The 16143-nt window shown below is 46.6% G+C and overlaps 1 protein-coding gene and 1 long non-coding RNA gene across 5 annotated transcripts in view; one reads left to right on the forward strand and one right to left on the reverse strand.

The window, feature by feature from the left end:
• The window catches only part of LOC140900113 (uncharacterized), a 33780-nt gene that overhangs the window by 12044 nt on the left and 5593 nt on the right, over nt 1-16143 (forward strand). For 2 of the 3 annotated variants that reach the window (XR_012155563.1, XR_012155564.1), the window contains exon 3: nt 80-145. This is a non-coding gene — a long non-coding RNA (uncharacterized lncRNA). Of the gene's footprint in view, nt 1-79; nt 7449-16143 lie in introns of those variants that run through there. The other variant, XR_012155562.1, reaches the window with a different exon arrangement.
• SLC25A33 (solute carrier family 25 member 33) overlaps nt 1-16143 on the reverse strand; it is a 34292-nt gene that overhangs the window by 5227 nt on the left and 12922 nt on the right. Inside the window, exons 1-4 of one of the 2 annotated variants that reach the window (XM_073316757.1) lie at nt 11270-11311; nt 10237-10416; nt 3312-3389; nt 1666-1766 (exon numbers count right to left, since the gene is read on the reverse strand). In XM_073316757.1, the coding sequence (XP_073172858.1) occupies nt 1666-1766; nt 3312-3389; nt 10237-10283 (226 nt within the window). In that variant the 5' untranslated portion in view covers nt 10284-10416; nt 11270-11311. Of the gene's footprint in view, nt 1-1665; nt 1767-3311; nt 3390-10236; nt 10417-11269; nt 11312-16143 lie in introns of those variants that run through there. The other variant, XM_073316755.1, reaches the window with a different exon arrangement.

A 16143-nucleotide genomic window follows, 5' to 3' on the forward strand; every position in this document is an offset into this window, starting at 1 on the left:
ACCTCTTCCCACCCCTTAAATCTTTAAGTCTCAGTTTCAAAGGCACTTATTATAACACGCAAATGGTTTCTTTCCCCAGCTGAGGGAATGACGACATATTGCTGGTCGCTGCTCAAGAACTGCAGTGCTTGGTGTATAACACAGGGTAAGATTTCTTTAAGACTAGGATTGTCAAAGGAGCCTAAGGCCCTGTCTATACTCTAATTGTACCGCTTGAATTATTCCGGTATAGTCTAGCACTACAAGCCCCCTAGTGGGATGCATTTACACCAGTACAAAAGTGTTTTGTTTTTTTTCTGGTAAATCTTATTCCTGTATGGGAAGGAGAATAAACTAGTCCAGAATAAGACACCTTTATATTGGTATAATTGTGCCAACACTAGGAGTTATAACAGTGTAAGTATTTCAGTAAATAGTTACTACTCCCCACCCCGAACCCCCCTCCCCAACATTGTTTTACTTGTGTAAAAACGTCGACAGAGCAGGCCTAAGGGACTTGTGTGCCCAACTCCCTTGGAAAGCCCCATAGTCTTATTTGAAAATCCCAGCTTAAATTCCTTGTTCCACTGGGTAATCCATCCAGTACTCTTCAGAATTTGTGACATATTGGACCCTCTGCGGTATACCAGTTGTTAGGCATTTCTTTATGTGGGGTGACTACAGCATGTACATATCTTATGTGGGTATTCACCTGGCAGGCTCCTCTAGAGTTTTATTTCTCACCTTCCAAATGCTTTACGGTGACTTTGAAAGTATCCTTGTCAGAGCGTCCCACAACTATGTTATACAACTGGTAAAAACAACCCTTGTTTGGAATTAATTCCTCCCTGGTTGAAACGGATACTCAGTTGTGTAAGTAGAGAGCTGCAGAAGTAAGCTGCATGACTAAGCCTCTGCATGAACATTAACTTCTAGTTCTGCAAAGAGGGGTTCCTTAAGAATCCATAGAGGAGCTTGCCAAGTTGCCTCCTGCCTCCCTGTTTTGAAGAGAGCTGGAAGTTTCTGGTCCAGCAGAGTTGATTTTCAACAGTCCCTGTACTTTGATTCCTGAGAGGTGCCCTTCCCAACATCATTGTTTCATGAACTCAGCCACCTCTCCTGATCTCAATCTTTTATGGAGATCATTTGCTGGATAAATGTTCCTTGGGAAAAGAATGCCCTTCTCCATGGTGAGGCCCAGCAACACAGTGGGTGTACAAACCCAGGGAGACCAAATGAACATTTTCAGGAAGATCTGGGCATTTCTGCACCATAATACACAGCTTGTGTCTTCGTGTGTATTATGGTAGCATACAGAGGTATCGATCAGATCAGGCGCCATTGTACAGGGTACTAATACAAACACAGTTCCCTGTTTTATGCTTCATTGCCAACATTTCCTGCTGCTTTAGTTGGGAAATGTGCTTTAGGCAGCCCTAGATGGTACGTGTACCATACAGAGTAGCATGTCGAAAGAATTATGGACCATCTGATAGATAAAACTTCTTCATTGCCCTCTATAAAGAGAGGTTCTTGAGAGTGGAGTGGAAAGGAAATGGTGCGTGACTGATTCTGGAGTAGGATCACCACGGATAACCCATTACTGGAAGCAGAATGGCTGGGCACCTTTGTACTATGGCAAGACAGCCTCGGAGACAAAGGGACACCCTCCATGTGATAACATACCTGCAGAGCCTGCTGAGCAAATGTGCACAATGTTGCTGTTGGGCACAAAAGTGCCATTAAATCGCTCCTTGGCTTTGGAGTAGCATGCAAAGTAGACCGCCCTGTGCCAGGAAGAAGAGAAGAAATTGCAACAGAGGATAATCTACAGACATGCAATTCAAACCAGTCACTGCTTTCCTCCCATAGTCCTGACCAACAAGGTAGATCTCAGAAGGGCCTCAACATTATTGTTTCCATCTGCAAAGGCTCAGCCTGCCAACCTGCACCGGGATGTCTGCCTTTACAGCCAGAGGATTAGAACTAGGGTGTCGTGCATTTCATAGCTTCTGTGGGCCAAGCTCAGTGTGCACATCAGGAACTCCATGCATTCCTCCATTCCACCCCACATGTTCCCATGTGCCACCCCCTCTATTTCAGGGACTCCCTGCAACTTCCTCACTGCTCCCTTACGTACAGGGCTCTAACTCCCACATCCTTCATTCACCTCCTCAATGCCAGTGGCTCTGCCTGCCCCCCATTCCTCCCTCTCAATCTCCCCCCTGCCACCAGGGGCTCTGAGGTTCCCCCACTCCTCCGTTGGCAGAAGCTATGCCCCCCATTCCTCCCACTCTCCCCCACCAGAGGTTCAGAGTGCCATCCCCCCATGGCAGGGGCTCTGTGTACACCCCTATCCCCCCAAACTAGGAACCCCCAATTTCCCCTCCACCAGGTGTTGTGTGTGCCCCATTTTCCCCATGCCAGAACTTTGTGCATGCCCACATTTGCTGCCCCCTTTCTTTTTGGTCTGTCTTAATGTAAATCTCACATTTTTTGCACCCCTTTATTTCTATTGTCCCCGTCTATGCCCAGCGAGTCACCCATTCCTGATATTCATTTAAATACATGGTTCAGTCTACATATTTAAAAAAAAAAATAAAGGACTGGCTTGTACTAACAGAAACCCCTCTTTTTATCCAATCTCAAGTTCCCTCTCTGCAGATCAGTTATGTTAAGACAGTGTGTGAAACTGATAATGAAAAGCAAAAATCATAAGTAGCAGCCTGGATACACACACAGAGAAACAAAATGTACAGAAGCCAATAAATATGCCAGAGATAGCCAGATTTTTAGGCGCTGTAAACAGGCACTTGCTTTCAGTCTGCTCGTACACCTTCTCCCAGGGAGAAGGAGAAGGAAACAGACAAGGAATTGAAAAGTGCTAGGCAAGTACTAAGTAAGATTAATTCACATTCAGTTTTGATTTGCACACCTCAAAAATAATGGCTCGAATTTAATATATATTTGCATCACACTTGCATGGCACTTTTTTCATCCATAGATTTGCAACTGCTTTATGACAAGGAAAGAGCTTCAGTAGCCCCATTTCACAGATGGGGTAGCTAAGGTATATAAAAGTTAAGCAACTTGTCCCAAATCACTGAGTACATCTGTGACAGAGCTGGAATTGGAATTCAGGTCTTCTGTCTACTAGGACTATGTGCTCTTACCACTGGCCAGCAGTTAGTTCATAAATGAACTGTTCGGGTGGTTTTTAGACTAGTTTAATAAAAACAGAGCATTTATAATATGCTTAGTACAATCTTTTTGCCACAGCCTTAAAATGTACTTTTTTATTATTATGGAACTGAACCCTTTAAGATCTTTACCTTGATGGTGCCACTCCAACCAAGTTTGGACCCAATCCTCGGAAGAGCGACCTTGGTCCTTCTTTTTCCAAAATTGACCTAAAAAAATAAAAATAAAAAACAAAAATAAAGATCACCAACTACCTCTCCTGGTAGATAATAACCATCAGTCACAGATCAGGAAAACTGCGGTAAAAGATAACACAGTATTAAACAACAAACCTATTAGCGATCAGGCTGTGCTCTTTGGTAGAAAGCTGGCTGATTTAGCTATTGACTTGAAAAAGGAAGCTAATGCAATGGAACTTAAGGGTATTACAGACAAATCTGCATTTGTGTCATATGAGAGCAGCTTAATAGCTCAATTGCTAGAAAACTATTGGGAGCTGGGTTATTAAAAAAGTTAATGGAGATCACAAGAGAAGTCAGTTCTGAAAGACAAAAAAAGCATTCATTCTATCACAGCTATTCCTTCAGGGGGAACATTTGAAGGGAAGTGGAGATTTCATTGAGAAGCAAAGGTGTATGGGGTTGAGAGGCCTTGCTAAATGGTGCACCCCTTCAAATGGGTCACCTGTGGGGGCTAACGAGCATAGGAGGTGGTGTTCCCTGCCCACTCTGCGGTGGGCGCGAGACTGAGCTTTCCTAGTCCTGAGTCAGTGACGCAGGGGCTGCCCGGACCCTATGAGAATCAGAGAACCATGCAGATTTCCCCACATGGGAGGGAGGAATGGGGAGATAAAGACTAGAGTGGAACTGCCCCACACGCTCTTTTTGGAGGACTGTGAGAGTATTTTTTGGGGAAAAGGGGGACAGGAGAACACATGGTCAGAGCATGGGGGGAGGGTGAGGACTAGTTTCCAGAAGTAGGAACCTACACATTCCTCCTTCCAAGGGGAAGCATACACTCCCTGTTACGCAGCTTGGAGTCTAGTCTGACCAGGCATTACAAATTCTGGTTTAGGCCTCCTAAGCAGAAGCACAGAACACTGCAGTTGCAGTACTGTCAATTCCGAGCATTGAAAAAAATCATGCATTTGATATAGCAGAGCCTAAGTTGGCTTTAAAACTCATGAGATTTAAAAATAAAATAATAAATAATAATGTTGGGATTCATTCTCTTTGCCTTCTGGGTTTTGAGCTTTTAGGTTACACCTGGATCACGTTTTCAAGCTTTTCTTTGCAATTATGATGGCTAGAAATGTACTCTTCTAAAATGAAAGCTGAGATTGTCACAATCACGAGACTCTAAGAGCTGGGGCTTTAAGACAGCCACCAAATATAGTGCGAGTTGGCAACACCGGTGAAGATCAGTCCAAATTCCTGACCTTGAGCGTAATTTTTTCCTTCCCATGGTTTAAACCCAAATGGGTGAGATGAGCTGGCACCAATATAAAAAAGGGAAAATGGTTTGGATGCCTCCTGGGGACCCTGCACAATTTGTACAAGTTTGGCTCAAAAGCATCGCTAGTGTAGGGTTCGATTCCAAGCAAGAAGCCTTGGCACAGAGGGACATTTACAAGTAAGAAAATAATGGTTGAGCCCTAGTAAGTATCCGTGGACCATATTTCAACCATCAGCAAAAGCCACTTTTATTGCCATGGAGCTGCTTTGGATTTCAGTACGGTGGCCTGCAAGGCAGTAGCAGCCCTCCTATTTAATAAAAAAAAAAGTGCGTGTGAAAAACATGCGAGGAAATTCAAACAGCTCCTGCTTCCAAAGGTCCTTCACACGTGCCTGTTCTTTTGGTTTAAGTCTCCCATTTTGCAAAGTTTACTTTCCAGGTCATTAATGCTGCTGGCAACGTTTGCCGCAGAGCCCAAAAAACAAGCTCATTAGAAAGCTTCTGAAATGCATCCCCAAAGCAGAGCCGAATATTCTGTGTAAACTCCGAGGCTAAGTGTCTCCTAGGAAACAGATCCAGTGACTGCTTGTTCTTTGTCACTTTAATAGTCACGACTGTGGCTTCCAGCTGAGGTGACTCACCAAAATCTGGTTTACACACAAGCAGCTTGCCCTTCTGGGACCATTTTCCATTCTGAAAGGTTCCACAGGCAAGTTTAACCAGGTCTGTCCAGGGCATTTATTTTCTTTCTAGCCTTAACAGTCAGTGTTTTCATAGCCAATACACAACTCCCTGGGAGCAATCTGACAGAGGCCTCTGAAGGCTTTTCCCCTTTCAATGGAATTATTGATACCACTCAAAGCACCTAGTTCACCCACCCCCAGCTCAGCAGTTTCAGAAGAGAAGGGCAGAGGGAATTAATGCAAAAGACCCAATTTGCTCTCCATCCTGCTTTAAGGTTTCAAGTTCACAGCAGCAGGAAGGATCGCCACCAGCAGCATTATTTGAATTGTAGTGGCATTTAGGAGCTCCAATCATGGATCAGGACCCCACTGAGGTTGTTGTGTGTTTGCACAGCATCTACAACAATAAAAAGACAATCTATGCCCCAAACCCCTAGTATTCTACAGCCTGGAACACGCTGAGACATCAGTAAGAGGAGCCCCAAAAAGTCATCACCGCTCATTACCTGCTCTAGAAGGCTTGCTTGAGTCGAAAGCTATTAATACAGCATCTTCTCTGAAGAATCAATCATGAATAAGGCTAAGATTTTGTCACGGTTATTTTTAGTAAAAAAAAGTCATGGACAGGTCACGGGCAATAAATAAAACTTCATGGAAGCCATGACCTCTGTGACTTTTGCTGCTGTGGCTCCATGGTTTCCCCCGCCACTGTAGTAGCCGGGAGCTGTGGGGAACCCCCTCTGCCTGCGGCAGCTGCAGAGCAAGCCCCCCCTTTCACCTACAGATGTTGGGAGCTGCAGGATGACCATTTCTGTCAAAGAGAAAATGGGACACCCCCAGCCACTTGCCCAAGGTGGCCCCCTCCCCTCCTCACCCCTCCACTTGAGGCTGTTGCCCATCGCTGGAACCCTGAGGAGGGCCCCCTCAGGAGGCTGTTGCCTGTTGCTGGAAACTTGAAGGGGGCCCCCGTCACTGCTGTCACCTGTTGCTGGAACCTTCCTGGGGACCCGCTGGCTGCCAGCTCCAGTCCCTCGGCCCCTGGGGCTGAAGCAGAGACGGTCACGGAGGATTCTGGAAGTCAGGGATTCCATGACCTCAATGTAGCCTTAATCATGAAGAATCAGGTTCTGAACAGTTGACTCCAACGATATAACTAAGAAAAATGCTGAACGAGTCCATGCTCCCTCTATACCCCTTCATCCAATGTTGCTATAGAGAAGGCAATTAGTCTTGGGAGGAAAGTGCACTCCTATCTATAGGGAACGCTCTACAAATGTGGTCTCTGAAAACTTTCTTTGGTGGAGGTGGCAACAAGGAAGGCGTTTACACTTTCCTTGGAGAATGTGCCCATTTACACAAAGTTGTGGTTAACTGCAGCATCAAGGGGGTCTGATTTCATCAAAATGGGAAAGGGGAGCCAGTGGCAAGTGTACACTGTCTCTTTAGGAGAGTGCACTGAGGTCCTGTGTGAAATCAATTCTAGACTCTGAAGAATTTATTGTCTGTGAAATACAAACAGTACAATCGATTCGCAAGATTGCTTCACAGACATCTGGAAAAGGAGCCAGGCAAGCGACAGACTTTGAGCAGTTGCTGAAATGAAACAAGATTAAATAAATCCAGACCACAAATGCTGACTTTAATGAGTCTATAAGGATGGTAAAAGCTCACCCAGTTTTAGCCAACTTTCTATCTCCCCACAAAGGACAACCCTGAAAATGAGAGAGTGGTGAATACTGTCACAAGAACTGGCTACCTTGAAATGGTTTTATTGGACTCCCTTTTAATCAGGATTGCTTTGTGTCGCAGGAGGGAGGGGAGTTAGATGCATCCAAAATGTACTGATTTGCTCCGGTTACCTTGGTTGTGCATCGTGTACTGCTCTAGACTCAATCTGACCAAAAAAAAATGTTATAAAGAGGAGTGCTTGGCATTTGTGGGATAGGGTGGGAGAGAAGTATTGCTTATCTATAATAAGAGATTCAAGTTGTGACGTGACGCAAGCTACACAGTCTGTAGAGGACTTGATTGCCACTGTATTGTTATCTAATTCGTGCAACTTCACTGGGCAATGTGCCAAATTTATCAGTATTACATGAATCAACCAACATGTTTGGCTGGGCTTTTTTTGGGGGGGGGGGAAGGGGTGCACCAAAATGCCTGATGTAAACAAAAAATCGTTGCACGAAAATAAAGTGCAAATATTTATTTGCACAGATCCACATAAACCTGGTGCAGATTAGATTTTGCCTTTGCTTTCTTCAGAAATGTAGCAGCAGAGACCTAGGCCTCAGGTTAGGCCATACAAACCCATTAGCTTGGGAGCACTGACTTGCCTTCGATCCAGTCTTCTTTTGTTGGATGTATGTCATGAAAAGATTAGGCTGAACACACTGCTGCTCCTACCTGTCTGCAGAGGCATCTGACGAGCCTTGGAGATTTTCCAACAGGGATATGCAGGGGGAGTTCAAACTCCCAGCTGAGGATTTACGGGAATGACCATATAATGTGCACTGCCTGAAACCACACATCAGTAGCAGACAGAAGGCTGCTCGTTCAGTCAGAAATAGCAAAAGAGGAGGAAAGAATAGGGCTGTCTTAGGGACTGTTCATGCTGGGTTTTCTAGCTGGACTGCTTTTGTGAAAGACACTGTCTCCTTCCTCTTCCCTCTCCTCCCCCATGAGTTCCCATGTGGCATGTCACAATCAGCGCCTTTCATAACAGTGCAGAGAAGCCCTCATTCACACGCATTCACCAGTGCCCTACCTGTACCAGAAAGGCCTCCAAATTCAAAAGATCACCCTAGACCAGGGGTGTGCAAGCTTTTTGGGTCAAGGGCCACATCAGGGTTGCAAAATGGTATGGAGGGCTGGGTAGGGAAGGCTGTGCCTTCGCAAACTGCCTGGCCCCTGCCTCCCTCCCATTTCCCGCCCCTGAATGCCCCCCTCAGAAACCCTGATCCATTCAACTCCCCCCCCCGGCTCCTTGTCCCCTGACCGACCCCTCCTGGGACCCCTGTCCCTAACTGTCCCCCAGGACCGCACGCCCTATCCAACCCCCCCGTTCCCTGTCCCCCCTCTTCCTGGGATCCCCTAACCCGCTCCCTGTTTCCTGACCAGTGTGTGTCTCCCCCCCCCCTCCCCACAAAACCTCCGCCCCGTCCAACCAATCCCTGTCCCCTGGGACCTCCTGCCCCGTATCCAACTCCCCCCGCCCCCTTACCATGCCGCTCAGAGCAGTGGGACGGGCTTATTGGAAAGCCTCGGAGGTGGGCGGGCACAAGATGTGCTGCCCGCGCAGCGGCGCGCCTGCGGGGGAAGGAAAACAGCGGGGGAGGGGCCAGGGCCTAGTCTCCTTGGCTGGGAGCTCAAGGGCCGGGCAGGACGGTCCCGTGGGCTGTAGTTTGCCTGCCTCTGCCCGAGACCTTCCAACCCCAGGTACTGAGCAAAGATTACATCATGTAGATCCTGTTTGCATCAGCTCAGGTTCTTGGACAGAAACCAAGTCTCATCTAATTTGCAGCACGTAGCTGGGAATGTAAGAAGGGGGACAGCAACGAATGATGTGGCAAACATGAAAGATAGGAAGCTTGTATAAAATGGATTGTTAGTTTTATCAATCTATTGTTTCAAAGAAGCTGGGAACAGGAAACCTGGCAGCCAGATCGCCACTGGAAAAGCTCAGTCTTGAAGCTGCCAATTGGGCAGTTTTTGGCAGAATCTAAGCCTTAAAAGAAAGACATGGATAGATTGCTCTGAAAAGCAATCCCAACTGTACACCACTGCGCTACTGCCCTGCAAACCCAGAGCAGTGGCATGTTACACACCCCTTCACCCTCCAGCACAGAGTGTGTCAGAGGTTAGTTTGGACCATTCCAATATTATGAAACTACAGTCTAATACTCTAAAACACAGTGCCAGTCGAGCAATGCAAGACACCACACGCTATGGCCTTTACACTCTTCCCTTCTTCATCACTTGATGGGCTTTTGGCTCTCTCTCTTTTTTTTTTAAAGTGAATTTTAGGCCAAGCCCCACACTATTTGATGACTGGTGTTTGTGGATTCTGCCCATAAAAGCAACTGAACACCCACCCACACAGGCGGGAGGGGGGCCCACAAAACCTTAGAAAGGTGGGTACAGCCCATCGAAACAAAAGGGACCAGGCTCCCTGAAACAGGTGGAGGGGTAGACCCCAGTTAGAGTGACAGTCTTGGAGTCCATGGTCCCCAGAACAGGTACACAGCACAGACAGCAGCAACGAAAAGTTTTTCTCCCATGCTGCTCCAACTCTGAACTAGGATCGTCATCAGCTCCAGAGATGAGAGGGAGGAGTTCTGCCTCAGTGGCTCACTCAGTCTTTCAGTCACACTGCTAAGACAGGGGCCTAGCCAGCAGGACTTGCCCATCACACTGCTCCAGTGCAAAAGACTGAGAAACATGAGAAATCCAAAAGGATGAACAGGGTGAGAATCCACATGTTCTGAGCTATAGGAAATGCTATGGAGGAAAGGCATATTTTTAAAACTTCTCCTGCAAGCAGACATACATATCACCTGTCAAGAGAATACTACCGTCTCTTGATCCTTGGGGCTTCATACTTACCAGAAAGCTTAGAGCCAATAAGTCTATTTAAAAATACTACCTCCAGACACTTATCCAAACCAATACTCTTTGGAAAGCTTCTCAGTGCAGTTTTAAATAAGTTCCTTTGAAAATTCAAAGGTGCTTCCACAAGATGTATTTTTAAAGGTTAATTCAACTTTTCAGTTGATGCTGAATACATAAGGCCCAATTCCCATCTCACACCAGTGAGAGTCCAGAAGGACACCATTCAAGTGTAAAACCAGTGCCAATGAAATCAGAGTCAAGTCCACTGGTTGCACAGAGGGCTACGAATGACAAGAGCTGTACTCACTTTAGAACCCGGAGAAGTCCGGGTGATACAGATGTCGGCCTGACCATTCCTTCCCCACTGATCGTCCCCAGCTGGACTTGAGGATAGTAGACAGTCCGGAAAGCTAGCCTTGAAGACTGGAGCCTGGTCTTTATTACTTCTAAGGGACATGTAACAATGGCACCAACTGTACCCCCGCACCTGTATGGCACAATGCAAACAGAATACGGTGTAAGCAAAAGAAGGTCATATCGAAACACCACCGTTATATAACAAGTGAAGTTCTTTCCCCTCCCTTCTCCCACTGCAAGAAAGAGTTACAACTGTGTTTATGTCAATACCAGGAGAGGGGAATTTTTGGCATGAGATAAAAGAGGAGGATTTAAAAAGAGATTCAGGAGCACTAATGCTTCCTTGTCTCAAAAAGATTTAGTGAATCATTTTCTACTCAATGCTTGCATAAGTTACCAGTGGCAGGAGGATTCTGAAGGTCAGCAAAACGCCCAAATCAATAGCAACTGATCAGTTCTTAGTCCCGTGTTCTATGTTCCTGTTTGTCCAGGTCACCTGATCTTACTGTGCAAGAGAATTTAGTTTTCTTGAATGGAGTGGGGTAATTCCAGTTTTTAGTGGGTCACTAGCCCTATTACAAAGAAGGCTCTAGATTTATGTCCTTGGGGGATTCTTCCATCAAGAAAGCCTAGCTAGAGAAGGTAAAAAATAGCAATTGTAGGGGACTTGTGCCAAAAGTGATGTGACAAAGCCTTCTCTCCTTCAGTCAGTCGTTTTAAAAGCAGTTCATACGCTCTCTTCTGAGAAGTGGAAGGTGGAGGAATCTCAGACTTCCAAGTTAATTGCCCTGAAAAACTAGCTAATATTTGAGAACAAGACAGGGGGCAGGAGAGGGGGGCAAAAGGACAAGCTCTGTGGTCAAATTGGATGGGTCACTGACTCTGATATGGGAAGCTCAGGTGTAATTTATATATTACCTTTACTAACAATTTAAAAAGAAACAAACCATGAATTCCAAGCCTGTGCATTAGCCCCTACTCACAAGGGTCAAGAAAATCTTGTCCTTGACACAAACGGTTGCCACCTGATAGAATCAAAACAAAAAAGTGTAATGAAAGCATTTAGTTTTATTTCAGTTTGTCTGTTGTTTTCTCAACTGTAACACCATGTGCTATGGTTGCTGCTCTTGTTCAACTCTTAATTTCCCCACCATTATCTACATGCTGACAAAACCCAATTTAGTCTTCTTCGCCTTCCTTTTCTTGACTAATGGTTTCTTCCTGTTAGCAAATGGTATAGAGAGGACTCGTTTACTTGGGGACAAAGGAAAATTAATGTGAATTAATTTATGGTGTGAATTTAAAGTGGATTTGTTAAACTGCATGAAATCCCTGAGTGGACACACTCATTCAGAATTTAAGTGATCTTATCTCAGTTTAGTTTAATTCACTAGTGAACAAAACCGAAATAAGGCCACTTAAATTCTGAAAGAGTGTCCACCCAGGGATTAATGGGGTGTAACTAATGCACTTTTAATTCCAAATTAACTAAAAGTGTCCATTTCTTTCCTGAATGTCCCTGAGTAGACAAGCCCTTAAGGGTGTCTACACACGGCATCGTAAATCCAGGTCAGTGGGGTCCAGGCTTGTGGACCGTGCTTCCAAGCCTGTGCTCAAGCATCCTCACTGTATTGGACACCTGGGTTTACAATTGCTGGACCATGATATCACAGCCATGCTAATGTGCGTCAGTACTGCACTACACAGACATTCTGACTTGGGTCTACAGCTTGAGCTGCATCCACCGTGCAAAACGTTCGAGGGGTGGGTGAGAGCCCGAAGCCCTAGCAGGGTCCTATGACCCAGGTCCTGAGTGCTTGCTGATATGAGTTAGACTGATTCGTGTGTGCGGATGAAGGGAGGGCTTGGGCTGAACCTGAATCAGAGCCTGGGCTTAGTGTGCAGTGCAGGCATACTGTAAGTTCGGGGGTGGGGTTCTCAACGTTTTCCTTTCTGAGCCCCCACCCCAACATGCTATAAAAACTCCACGTCCCACTTATGCCACAACAACAGGTTTTCTGCATACAAAAGCCAGGACCAACATTAGTGGGTAGCAAGCAGGGCAACTGCCCGGGGCCCCATGTCACAGAGGGCCCTGTGAAGCTAAGTTGCTCAGGCTTCAACTTCAGCCCCAAGGGGGCAGAGCTTGGGGCCCCGAGCTACACGTGGTGGGGCTTCAGCTTTCGGTCATGAGCCCCAGAAAGCCTAATGCAGTACCTGCTCGGCAGACCCCCTGAAACCTGCTCATGCACACCCCACCCCAAGGACTAGCAACTACTGTGTATACATTGAGCAATGAACAATGCTAACTCACACTACTGATTGGGAAACCCTCTGGAAATTAAAATAAACAAACAAACATGATTGAAAAACAAGGATAGTTGATTGCAAGATGTAGCTGGTTCATTTATTTTGACAAATGTTGTTTACAATGATTTATCCTAACAGTTCACTGCATGCTAGCAAATGTTTTTTTTCCCATAGTACATATTGTGTAAAGCTTCAGTAACACGCATAACTTTTCCAGTAAGCTTACAACACCATTCTGCTATTACATCTGTGCTGAGATGTGGGGCAAGGCTGCAGGTTAGGACAATATGCAAGTTTGTGGCTCAGAGAGGTTCTACAGTAACTCCTCACTTAACATCCTCTCGCTTAATGTTGTTTCGATCTTACGTCCCTCCTCAATTACAGAACATGCTCCATTTAAAGTTGTGCAATGCTTTGCTATAATGTCGTTTGGCTGTCTACTTTGTCCACAGCTGGCAGCCCCCGATCAGCTCCCCTACGCCGCCCCCGCCCCCCACAGCACCTCCCACCCGCTGGCAGATCCTGTGGATCAGCACTTTCCCCCTCCTTCCCCCGCCTCCTGCCCATGGCAATCAGCTGGCTTGCAGCATTCAGGAGGGAGGGGGGAGGAGTGAGGACTCGGTGCACAGGCTCCCCCTCCCTCCCTCCAATGCCCCCTAAACGTCGCAAGGCGAGGCAGGGGAGAAGCAAGGATGTGGCGTGCGGAGTGAAGGGGGAGGGAGGGAGGGTAGAAGAGACGGGTCAAGGGTGGGGGCTTGGGGAAAGGGGTGGAGTGGGCAGGCTGAGGGTTCAGTGCCCTGCCCCTGGTGCTTGCAGAGTAGGGGAAGCTGCAGCTGTGCAACGTGCTTCTCCTAGCCTACAGCACCTTCAGCCTCCTTGCCTGCCTCATGGTCTCCAGTGCCAGTGGGCTGTGCCTGTGTGGGGTAAGGCGGGGGCACCTCCCAACTATAGTACTGTACTGTACGGCAAAAAAAAAAATTTCCCTGGAACCTAACCCCCCCCATTTACATCCATTCTTATGGGGAAATTGGATTCGCTTAACATCGTTTCACTTAAAGTCACATTTTTCAGGAACAGAACTACAACGTTAAGTGAGGAGTTTACTGTACTGCTACGTAAGCGGCCTCCCCACTGCAGCCCATAGAGGAGAAGCCCATATAGCCACGCTGCCGGCTCTGTCTTCTGCAGGCACCACCCCCTGCAGCTCCCATTGGCTGGGGGAGAGGGACAGAAATATCATCACTAATCATTGGGCAGAATCAGCCATGGAGGCAGCATCATTAGTTGCCAGGCAGAGTAAGCCGTGGAGGCAGTGTCACTCCCCCACCCCAAGTCAAAATACCGGCCCACAACTATCTGATGCACACCTTGCCATAATCCTGAAGGTTTCAACGGCTTTGTCACTGAGGCCAAACATCAACAAACTGACAGAACTGAAGTGTTGCCAGGTGTCTGGCAAACACTAAAAACTCTCTGGCACGCAAAGAACTGTATAAAGTTGTATGACAGTTTTATTATTGCTAAGAAATTCAAAATAAAAAACAAAACAAACATTTTCTTTTCGGACCACCATTGTCAGTGACATTACTGGCCTGCTGGGGGGATTTGAGGACTGGCACTGGCTCTAAGGTAAATTGAGTGTGAGACCCCCTGAACTAGTGTGTTGCACCTCACCTTACATGCATGCTGCTGCTTCCTGCAATCATGCTGAAGCTCTCTGCTCCAGAATTAACCCTTGCCAGTAATGATCAACAGAGGCAGTGTGGCCAAGTGGATAGAGCTCCAAACTAAAACTCAAAAGAGCTGGGTATTATTCTCATCTCTTCCACTGCCCTGGCTGAGTGGCCTTGGTCAAAACTCTTTGCCCCTGTGTGCCTCAGTAGGATACTTCTTTTGTGAAGTGCTTTGTGATCTACTGAAGAAGTGTGCTATAAGATATTATTATAGGCGTTAGCTAGGATGTAGAATGAAAAGTTCAGTTTTCTACAACTTAAATAGGAGAGATCTTCCACAGCTCAACTCAATGGAAGGAAGCATTTTCTTTGTTTACACAAGCGTCTTAGCATTTCTTGAAGTGATAACATGCTATGAGATTCCCTTTGGAGAATACCATTTAATTCAGTGGATCTTATGGTGAAATTGCAATTTAGGTGTTGTCCATGAGAAGGAAGCAAAAAACTGCCCCTCATCTTACTCACAGGCCAAGCAGTGCCTGATAGAGTTACAAGGAACTTGCTGGAAAAACTCATACGCACCAGAGTAAAGTCTAATGCCAGGTCTACACACTAAGAACTTTTGCTGCTATAGCCAGGCTGGTTAGGGGTGATTTTCTCTGACATTTCTATGCAGGCAAATGCCCTAGTGTTAGGGGCGTGCACAAGAATAAAAGTTTGGTCGCTTTTGGAGGGGCAATCTCTGTGCTGTCCGCGGCTCGAGAGGCTGGTTCCCCCCTTCCCCCGAGTCAGTGGACCTTACTCATCTCTCCCCGTCCCGCCCCGGGGGCCAGTGGAGCTCGCTCTCCCTGACCCAGCACCGCAGGAGTTCTGTGCCCCTGCTGATTGGAGGTGGGCCTGTGCCACTTCTTGCCCCCTGTTACGCAAGCCCCTACCTAGCAAGGGATTTGCTGAACAACTCTTTTTGGTGGCCTCAGAGTGCGGCCACCAACCCCTGCTGGTGGCTGCTCTGACAATTTTTCCAACCCTAAGCCCCACTGCCCCAGGCTGAAGCCTGCAGCCCCCTGAGCACGCTGGCACACTGGCCCCACATGTCTGCAGAGGCGCTGTCCGGAGCCCCCAAGAGGCTCTGTGGTGAAGAGCGCTGATCCCTTGCTGGCAGTGCTAGCAAACACCAAGGCAGCCAGGAGCAACTCCTTTGCGACCCTCCACCCAATCTCCACCCAGGCCACAGAAAAATCCCCTGGTGACCGCATTTGAGAAAAGCTGGTCATAACATGTGCTTTTGGTGGTAGAGCTAATTTTGCTTGCTGAATTGATATAAACTATCAGGGCAAAAGCATTTATTTTTGCCTGTATAAGCTGCATCTATCTACACTATAGGGGTTTTGACAGCAAAACTTTTAAGGATAGACTAGGCCTTACTGTAAAGATGATCAGAACATCCAGGACTATTTGGAAACATAGAGGGTACTTTAATTCCAGTTTCCCCATTATTGTTTGTATTTGCTGGATAGACTGCAAGATTCTTCCTCCCTTTACCATTAATAATTCTCCCCCATGCAAACAGCCCCCCTGTGAAATCTGAGAACTTTAGAGCCTTAAACTATGAGTAACAATATCAGTCAAGTGTGTTTTCCTTCGTCTTCTTGATTCTTGCTCCTTCCTATCACAAACAGAAAGAGCTTATCCTAAACTATTGGCAATCCATGCATTTTACAGTAACAGGTATTCTGAGAAACAGCTTTGCCTCCAGACATTTTAATCCACTTGATTTTGACCTTGGCTGTAGAATAAAACACCGAAGCTGCTTAGGAAGCTAGGCACACACACAGCAGCTGAAATTCTGTTGCATGGATGGAGGCTGAGCTACA

This window comes from Lepidochelys kempii, chromosome 18 (assembly GCF_965140265.1).
Source record: "Lepidochelys kempii isolate rLepKem1 chromosome 18, rLepKem1.hap2, whole genome shotgun sequence".
Lineage (NCBI taxonomy): Eukaryota > Metazoa > Chordata > Testudines > Cheloniidae > Lepidochelys > Lepidochelys kempii.